Source organism: Salvelinus sp. IW2-2015, linkage group LG33 (genome assembly GCF_002910315.2).
Source record: "Salvelinus sp. IW2-2015 linkage group LG33, ASM291031v2, whole genome shotgun sequence".
NCBI classification, from domain to species: domain Eukaryota; kingdom Metazoa; phylum Chordata; class Actinopteri; order Salmoniformes; family Salmonidae; genus Salvelinus; species Salvelinus sp. IW2-2015.
In genome coordinates this window covers 13,232,162-13,242,467 of record NC_036872.1, presented here as the reverse complement: position 1 = coordinate 13,242,467, position 10,306 = coordinate 13,232,162, and the positions used below count along the sequence as shown (strand labels likewise).

Below are 10,306 nucleotides of genomic sequence, written 5' to 3'. Positions count from 1 at the left end.
CGATATTGTTCAGAATTACCCACCTTTTCAAAGCCGTCCTCCACTACAGTCATACTTGGGTTGAGTTGATTGTGAATTCGAGGTAGTGTCACAGCTTTTTTCAGGTCGTAGTCAAAGAACAAGGTATTCAGAATCACCTATGTAAATGAGAAAAGGAAGCTTCTTGCACTCTGATTCATCACAATATCACATGTAAGGATAGATGGATGTCATGTGTTAGTATAGGCTATATCAGTTTTAGAGAGGACATTTATGTGTATGGATCAAAACTTACTAGGCAGTTGCTGTGGTGATCTTTGTTCACCAGAGGCTCCCACCACCATTTTCACTCTATTGTCTTTGTCAGAGATAATAGTTGGGCACATAGAAGAGAGAGGCCTTTTACCTAAAAATGAGAGGGAGATAAATCTTCAGACCAAAAGGTATTCTCAGAAAACAAACCAGCCAAGGTTCAAACTGGAGTCATGTGTAAATTGAGAACTTTCAGTAGCCTACCAGCAAAAGGATATGGATTTCATTTCCTATTCTCACCAGGCTGGATGAAGTTGTTAGGAGATGGAGGGATTCCAAAGCCGTTGTGATGTATGGAGAGCTGAAGTCATCCATCTATCATTAAAAATGATGCCAGTTGATCGGGACATGACTTTTGAGCCAAAACTGAAGATAGGAATGATAGTAAGTAGTTAGAGTTAAGTGATTATAGGAGTTAAGTAACCTATACATGTTATTTTTGGGTTAAATGCAAATAGAAGATTCTTAGTAAGACCTCAGCAACAAAGTTGTTTAGAGTGCACATGCATACTATATTAAGGATCTGTCTCTGGATATCTATAATCTACCCTGTAGCATTATGTATTCATCAGTCCTATTGTCTCAGAGGAGGTCTTGCCTTGTAGGACTCTTACTATAGATTGATTGTGCTGGTGGCAGCCACAGCACTTCCATCCTCAGCTATGACGGACAGGTGTGCTGTCCCATGATTGTCTGGGACAAAATAATCTTGCTCGTAGTAGCTGGCGGGATGAGTGGTGTCATCTGTGATCTGCTCCTGATCCCGTCAGCAAAGTAGTCTGAGGTCATGTTGTGGATGAGCTGGAGAGAAGATAAAATCATCAAATAGGAATTCAATTAGTTTCTCCTGGCAATGTTGAACAGCAGTCAACAGCATGTGATTATAGAGCATGTTCAGTAAACAACTACAAACCATTTTTATTTAAAGTCAAATACAGTGCATTCGGAAAGTATTCAGACCCCTTCCCTTTTTCCACATTTTGTTACATGTACATAAAGTAAGTATTCAGACCCTTTGCTATGAGACTCAAAATTGAGATCAGGTGCATCCTGTTTCTGTTGATCATCCTTGAGATGTTTCTACAACTTGATTGGAGTCCACCTGTGGTAAATTCAATTGATTGGACATGATTTGGAAAGGCATACACCTGCCTATATAAGGTCCCACAGTTGACAGTCACAGGAAAAACCAAGCCATGAGGACAAAGGAATTGTACGTGGAGCTCCGAGACAGATTGTGTCAAGGCACAGATCTGGGGAAGGATACCAAAACATTTCTGCAGCATTGAAGGTCCCCAAGAACACAGTGGCCTCCATCATTCTTAAATGGAAGAAGTTTGGAACCACCAAGACTCTTCCAGAGCTGCCCGCCGGCAAAACTGACCAATCGGCGGAGAAGACCCTTGATCATAGAAGTGCCCAAGAACCCGATGGTCACTCTGACAGAGCTCCAGAGTTCCTCTGTGGAGATGGGAGAACCTTCCAGATGGACAACCATCTCTACAGCACTCACCAATCAGGCCTTTATTGTAGAGTGGCCAGATGGAAGCCATCCTCAGTAAAAGGCACATGACAGCCCGCTTGGAGTTTTCCAAAAGCACCTAAAGGACTCTGAGACCATGAGAAACAAGATTCTCTGGTCTGGTAAACCAAGATTGAACTCTTTGGCTAATGCCAAGCGTCACGTCTGGAGAAAACGTGGCACCATCCCTACGTTGAATCATGGTGGTGGCAGCATCATGCTGTGGGGATGCAGCGACAGGGACTGGGAGACTAGTCAGGACTGAGGGAAAGATGAATGGAGAAAAGTACAGAGAGATCCTTAATAAAAACCTGCTCCAGAGCACTCAGGACCTCAGACTGGGGTGAAGGTTCACTTCCAGCAGGACAACGACCCTAAGCACAAAGCCAAGACAATGCAAGAGTGGCTTCAGGACAAGTTTCTGAATGTCCTTGAGTGGCCCAGCCAGAGATCGACTTGAACCCAATCAAACATCTCTGGAGAGACCTGAAAATAGCTGTACAGCGATGCTCCTCATCCAACCTGACAGAGCTTGAGAGGATCTGCAGAGAAGAATGTGAGAAACTCCCCAATACAGGTGTGCCAAGCTTGTAGCGTCATACCCAAGACCAAGGCTGTAATCACTGCCAAAGGTGCTTCAACAAAGTACTGCGTTAAGGGTCTGAATACTTTTGTAAATGTGATATTCCAGGTTTTTATTTGTAATACATTTTTATTGTAATACATTTACAAACAAATCTAATAACCTGTTTTGCTCTGTCATTCTGGGTAATGTGTGTAGATTGAGGGGTGGTGACAATTTAATTAATTTTAGAATTAGGCTGTTCGGTAACAAAATGTGGAAAAAGTCAAGAGGTCTGAATACTTTCCGAATGCACTGTGTATATATATTGTTGAGTGAAACTTTTTATTTGAAAGCTGTGTATCGGGGTTCTCACATCAGTGATATTGAGATAACGTGGATCCCCTAGTTTGCTCCTCTTGGCATAAGCAAACCGGAAAGCCTCCACGATGCGGTGATACGTCAGAGTCTTTTTCTCGGCCGTTGAAACACTTGTGCCAGTGAAGTTATACCCTGTAGAAAAAGCACACAAAAATGTTGATCTAATACATGGGTGAGTAAACTTTTTACTCTAAGGCCACATCGGGGATTTCAAAATTCAACGGATGGCCGCACTGATTTTTTGGCGACCGATTTGTTCGTCAAAATGAATTTGTGGGCAGAAAAAGGGGAGTTATTTGAAAATGTATCGATTCATTATCATTATCCCCCAAAAAGCTTACAAAAACCCTCACGGGCCACATTTAATCGATCTAATATGTCAGCCCAAAAAAAGAACTGTGTTCAATTTTCAAAGATACAGTTTTAATGTAATTCGGTGTTTCCGTCACAGGGTCATTTCCGTCTGATTCCGTCCTTGTTTTTGCACAAACACGAGCAGCTATGGTTGATGTCAAGATGTAGAGGACTAGACAGTTTAGTTCATTTCCAGTGAGATAATGTCCAGAGAGCTCTCTTAAGATGAGATGACAAACTGGGAGGCCTGAGCTGTTTGTTTACAGTCAATTAGTGGTGGATGATGATGCCCCCTGTGTCTAAAGCACGACTAATCATCTTCTCCATGACCACACTCTCTGCATCTGGTCAATTAGCTGTGCTGGATTCATGTAGAGGGGCGGTGGTGGTTATGGAGGGGGCGGAAACACTGTCCAAGTGGTACAGTGGAAGGAAACCTGACATCCTCTGGTCCGCAAGCGCATGGCTGAGTTCAGACTCAGAGTTATCTAGGCTGCTGCTCACCGTCCACTATGTTGAGTATGAGTGCCAGGACTGGGCCGCTGGAGGGGGCGTCTGGGACGTGCATGGTGTACTCGCCCACGGTCAGCTTCAGTGGGTTCTCATTCAACACAGGCCAGTAGTCCAACAGGTCCTCCAGGGTGATAATCCCACCTGAGAAGTGAAAATAATAACTGCTGAAGAAGCACATAGACAAACTGCCTATCAGATCTGTCTTGTCTAATCATCATCATAGTGGTTACAGCAAGAATGATGAGCTTTAATAGAATATTATAATGCACAAGAAATAGAGAAAGACCTGCTGCCTGGATGTCATCAACAATTGTCTGTGCCATTGTCCCATTGTAAAAAACATCAGGTCCTTCCTCCGCTATCCTCTTGTAGGTGTCTGCTAGTTTGGGAAATTTAATGATATCATTTTCCTTCAGGATGTTTTTCTGGGAGTCACAGAACACTTCACTGGAATACAAAAACAGGAGCAGAAAACTTATCAGGAGTTATTCAAATAAATCTGTAGAGTAAAAGGACCAGCATTCCCATGGCATTGTCATCATAGGTTTTACAGCGGCCAATCAAATCATCAATGGTCATAATAAATCACAGAGGAAGCCATGAATTTTGGACATCAATGTAATCACATTTTATTGATTGCAATATATCAATGTGGTACTCGGTGATAAAATCCAACTAATAATCCAATTACAGTACTTTATTGAGCAGGGATGGCCTCAGTCGGGGTCTGAACTTAATGTTGAGAGTTAGAATAGTAGATCACACAAGGTGACATTTCAAAATGTTGTTGTACATCAGTAGTTTTTATCTTGTTATGTCAGTCACTCAACTAGCCTATGTCAGCTAAACATTTTTTGATTGGTAAGTTAGTCTAGCCAGCTATCTAAACGTGTAGTAATCATGGTCAAATTACCGACCAGGGGACCCCATTGATTTTGTGATTAGATATCATATTCAAAAGTGAAAAAACAATTCTCCACCCTATGGCAAAATTTGTAGCATTTCAGGAAATTAGCTGTAAAACTGCACATTTTTCTCTCAGTCCCATGGCAAAATTAATAGAATTGCATGAAATGAGTTATGCAATTGCTAAATCTTCTCTCCGCCCCATGGCAAAATGTGTAGAATTGCAGCAAACTTGCTTTTAAACGGCAGCACCCCCTCTATGCCACATGAAAAAATKTGTAGAATTTGCAGGAAATTAACTCTAAAACTTCAATTTTTCTATCTGCTGTCAAGGGGGGGCTGCTAAAATGTTCTGCTCGCAAGGTGGGGGCCCCCCAACAAAATGTCACTTAGGGCCCCCAAAAGGTTAGGGCCGACACTGACTGTATGTGTGGGTATGGATGTTGGTACACAGACCCGAGAGCCACTGCGACTCCTCATAATGAGTTCAGATTTTTTGTGGCCCCCACCCCCATCAAAGTTGCCCATCCCTGTTATAGAACATTTCATTTACACTCTCATTAAAGGGTAGCTATTATCAACCATCCATATCACTTAAGTCTATCTTTGTCAATATTATTAGATTTGTAGAAGTGGTTGTAGTAGTAATATAGCAATTACAGAATATTTTTTTTCATATTTGTTTTCTTTGATCTCCTGTCCTATCCTCACCACATATTGGCATCTCCTTGAATAGCGTCCTTGTTGCTGGCGATGGCCTTGGCCAGGGCTTTGCCTATATGGAAACCTACGCGTGCCAACTCAATGCTTGGCTCAAACAGCTCCTTCCATGGCAGCCTGCCGTGTCTCCTGTGTGCCATCTCGTAACCACGGATCTCCCCAGGAATGGCTATAGACAATCCACCTGTTATGCAAAGAAGTCTTTACCACATTTTGCACAAAGTTGGAACCCTGCCCAGAAAGGATTTAAAATGCGTATCATTCCATTTCCCCGTTTTGACAGGTCAAACTGTTGCCCCCTTAGCAATGCATATGATGCAGAAGGTTAGAGCTAATTTTCCTTAGAATGATGGAAGATCAGGGAAGAGGCTGCCAGAAGGTTCAAACACAGTGTTATCTTCTCTCTATCCCTACCCCACTGTGATACATGACAGCTACGATATTACTATTCAACTGTTATCTCAGGATGGTTTGAACTACAGAACCTGCCTAGCCTACCCTGTGCCTGACGTACATTCCAGAACAGTAAAAATGGTACCTTTCCGAGAAAGCTGGGTGTTTTCGCCAAACATGTCTTCCGTCGCGTTCATGGGTGCTGTCTCCCTCGCGTCAATGGTTTCTACCTTCCCTGTCGAACAGTGATACAAAATACAGACAAATGGATGTGTTTGTTAGCCTTTATAATTTGTGGTGTCATCAGGACTCACTGACTCACCTGTGGAAGCGTTGTAGATGTTGAAGAAGAGACCCCCTCCAATGCCCATGCTGTGAGCGTTCAGGAGGCCAACACACAGCAGGGCGGCGATAGATGCATCCACCGCTGAGCCGTTCCTCTTCAGGATGTCCCTAGGTACGCACACACACACACTTAATGCTCCTTGTAGAGCTTAATCGTGTCCTGTCATTTGTCTAAGCTTGCACCATGAATCATTGTATCAAAGGGAATTAGTTGGCTAGTGTTACATTACTTACCTCCCCACCTCAGAGCATATCCCAGCATCTGTAGCCACGGCAGCTTTTGAGTAGAAATGGTCTGAGGGTGAGATGGGGTTCTTGTTTCCCACCCCCATGAACACCCCCAAGAACACTCCTACTGCAGCCACCAGCAAAACCACCAGGCCAGCCACCAGGGACTTCCTGACCATTTTCCTGCCCAGGGGAACCAACACACCAACACATCTTACAGTTAGACAGGAGCCTTACAGATACTGTATCTTCCTGATTGAATGTATTATATAGTTAGAAGTAGTAGGCTTTTTTAGCATGTCTAATGATGATACACTTAATTTCAAGTGAATATATACTTTCACCCTTGAAAAATTATAGTATTCCTCTCCCCTCAATGTTTTGTGATCCTGGCCTGAATTTACCATGTGTATGACCTCTCCTATAGAGGACACACATTTGTATCTTGAAATTATCACACAGCCCTGTGACAAACACTGTGACAACCAACCCCGTTCTCCCTTACATAGGAAGCATAAAATTAAGAGTAAGATACAAGAAATTGAACATATACACCGAGTGTACAAACCATTAAGAACACCTTCCTAATATTGAGTTAAACCCCCTCATGCCCCAGACTCAATTCACCAGGACATGGATTCTACAAGGTTTCGAAAGCATTCCACATGGATGCTGGCCCATGTTGTGTCTAGTTGGCTGGATGTCCTTTGGGTGGTGGACCGTTCTTGATACACACAGGAAACTGTTGAGTGTGAAAATCCTAGCAGCATTGCAGTTCTTGACACAAACTGGTGTGCCTGGCACCTACTACTATACCCCATTCAAAGGCACTTTAATATTTTGTCTTGCCCATTCACCCTCTGAATGGCACACATACACAATCCATGTCTCAATTGTCTCAAGGCTGAAAATCCTTCTTTAACCTGTCTCCTCCCCTTCATCTACACTTATTGAAGTGGATTTAACAAGTGGCATCAACAAGGGATCATAGCTTTCACCTGGATTCACCTGGTCAGTCTATGTTATGGTATGTAACTCAACGTATACCAAACAAAATCCATTGATTTCAAAGTTTAACATCTCAAATGACGGTTTCTGCTATTGGTTAAACTTTGAAATATATTTAATAGTGAAATATCTGAGTCTCATAGTAATTCCATTTCTGAGGAATTGCCCTCGAGCTACACAGAAAACATGGCAACCACATCAATGTACTCTTCACCATAAAGTACATTGTGTTATAAAATAACAATTTATTATATTAAGAGTTTGTCTTATCAACCATTTGGCAACACTTCCATAATAGATGTAACCCTGATATCTGATATTGGCCTATACTTTAGAACTAAGCTGTTCAGAAGGGAACAAAAATACACTGTAATGAGTTACTGAACACTGTAATGAGTTACTGAACACTGTATTGAGTTATTGAACACTGTAATGAGTTACTGAACACTGTAATGAGTTACTGAACACTGTAATGAGTTACTGAACACTGTAATGAGTTACTGAACACTGTAATGAGTTACTCAGTAACATTTAGCCTAGTCCTGTGGTGTCCAGCAGCACAACTGATTTACAGCATAAAAAACTCCTTACTTTCAGCCTTAACCACATGTTCTGTCTCTGTAATTGACCGGTAATCAATATAGCCTAATCAGCATGTGTAATCATTTTTATAACCACACTAAATTGCCATAACTAGCTTTGGCACACACAACAGCATGTTGCCTCAATCAAATGACGTGTTCAGTGTTCAGTAATGTTGATTTGGCCAGACATACCATATTTTGCCAGACAAACACTGGAGACATACAAGGTAGTTGGATAGGACTTGATGGGAATTGGGGTAGCCATGTCATTCTAGACAGAACAGATGGTTAAAACCCCCGTAACRAGTTAACAAGCAGTTAACAAATAGTTAACAAACCAAGGTTTTTGAGACAAAAATATTTTTCACATTGCATTTTAAACTTGTRAAGTTCCTTTTAATCCTTTATTAGATGTATAATWTGCTMTTTGAAGRAGTMCAGAAGTGATTATAATTGAATCACACAATAGCCTATTTCACAATGAATTACACAGTATTTCATCCTTGCCAACCATGTCAGAACACTTGACAGAATTCCAATTCCCCCAAAAATGGATCCCAATATCAAACAATGATATCCTAATCAATTTGATAGTATAAATCACACAGCTTATAGTTGATGATGAACTTACTTCCATAGATTGCTCAATGCACAGCACAGCATGTGCTCCCTTATGGATTTAACAGCAGCTCACCCATAGATATAGGGTTCCAGATAGTAGGATTCTATTTCTATGCACTTACCATTGTCTATTATTGCTGCATACTGTTCTGAACCCCTGATGGCCCCTGTGACTACATTTGRCCYTATCTAGGGAATGAATGTAAGACAATAAAGCACTGTGGCCCCAACCCAAACTGGTCTCACTGATMATTTTTATAACAAACAACCCCCATGCCATCCATATSATTGCTGCAAAAGGTTTAATGCAAATACAGTGCAATGTCACAGTAGCCTAAATAAAGGTGGTAGAGTTTATTCACAACAGGTGTTTCTTAATAAAGGCTGTGCACTCAGTGGCCATACCATGCACCTTCCTAAATTGTCGAGAAGGGCGTGTCGTAACTTCGTAGAGCGCGCAATGGCAGAAGAAGGCTGTGATTGGTTATGCGCGCCACGTGTCTGGTGTCTGCCGTGCAACACTGCACAAACCTAAACAACAGCGTAAAGGCACGAGCATCCACCGAGCATACTGGCACACGTAGACCTTCAGAGATCATACAATTAACAGAGCATTCGTCTGTCCTTGTAAATGTGTCACGGGCGCAATAGACAGTCGTTGAATATCCGGTAACAGGTAAATTAGGAATATTGTGCTGTGTTGCTGTCAGTATTGAATGTTGTCYTCTGATAACAATAATAGGCAATAGGCTACAGATAACATATGGGCTATTGAACTGGGGGATATTTCTGAGTTTAGACAGGGTTATGTATTATGGTTGCATTGTGCAATTGTAAAATACTGTCGATATAAACACTTAAATATGGGTTCTAGAGGGGAGGTAAGCAGACAGAGTAGTCTGGACAATGAGAATTTTACGAAAAGGCGTAGCAAGCATCTTAACAGCACAGGAGAAGGCGACAGAGRTAGAATTCAAGGCGGCGACTTTCTGTTTACAATGATGCTGAAATCAGATAAACTGCCAGGGATGCTGAGGCGGTCCAATCACAGTCCCTACGTGAGGCGAGTGGCATGGATCCGAGAGATACAAAAGCTGCTCCGTGATCGCAGGATAGATCAGGCAACCGACGTGCTTAAACTATTGAGGAAGGTAAGGACAAACTATCTACATTGGAATTATTGCGTATGAATCGATCAAAATTGCGCACAGTAGGCCTACATCGCGCAAATGTGCATCGATCTGCTTTCATGGCAAATGCCTGTCATCACTGCGCTGCTTGTCGCCATGTGTATTGTCAGTCCCATTCCAACAATTTTGATTATAATTTTTCGAACAGATATATAAACCTTGCATCATATGCAGCATGGGCAATTTAGACTGTCRTGGATAAGTCCCAATATTTCCGTTTATGCAGGAGCTCCTCTACATTATTGAACCTACATTTGAAGTAGCCTACCCACCCATACAGTGGCCACAGGTGCTCCTACTATTGACCTGTTTTTGAAGGAGGTGTTTGTAAACTACTAGGCCCGCTACTCTCACTGTCATCCCTGGCATCTGGTCATTTCCATGGCACCACAGGTGCTGCTGCTATTTCAAATAAACCTTGAACAATATCACAATTACTATTCACAATATGATAGACATAACATATTGCACAGATTTGTCTGAGTGCATGCACTTTTCAGAGTTCCTAATAATAGCAGAAACAGGATGCTGGACCAGCTTGTGGGAATAGAGKGATTCTGCTATTTATTCTCATAAATAGGGAATTCTATGTGCAACAGCAATGGTGTAACACATGGGACTACAAGTGTCTGTCTGTAGAATGAATGCTGATTTCTTTCATTAATAAAATGTTCCTATTTCTTTACAT

General features: G+C 41.9%; 1 protein-coding gene and 1 pseudogene across 2 annotated transcripts in view; one reads left to right on the top strand and one right to left on the bottom strand.

Moving 5' to 3' along the window:
• The window catches only part of LOC111958135 (glutathione hydrolase 1 proenzyme-like), a 99,429-nt pseudogene extending 93,023 nt beyond the window's left edge, over positions 1–6,406 (bottom strand).
• A 2,577-nt stretch (positions 6,407–8,983) lies between these two features.
• Positions 8,984–10,306, top strand: part of LOC139023532 (leucine-rich repeat-containing protein 75B-like) — a 35,346-nt gene continuing 34,023 nt past the window's right edge. The window contains exons 1-2 of one of the 2 annotated variants that reach the window (XM_070436856.1): positions 8,984–9,104; positions 9,443–9,579. In XM_070436856.1, coding sequence (XP_070292957.1) covers positions 9,457–9,579 — 123 coding nt within the window. In that variant the 5' untranslated portion in view covers positions 8,984–9,104; positions 9,443–9,456. Of the gene's footprint in view, positions 9,580–10,306 lie in introns of both variants that reach the window. The other variant, XM_070436855.1, reaches the window with a different exon arrangement.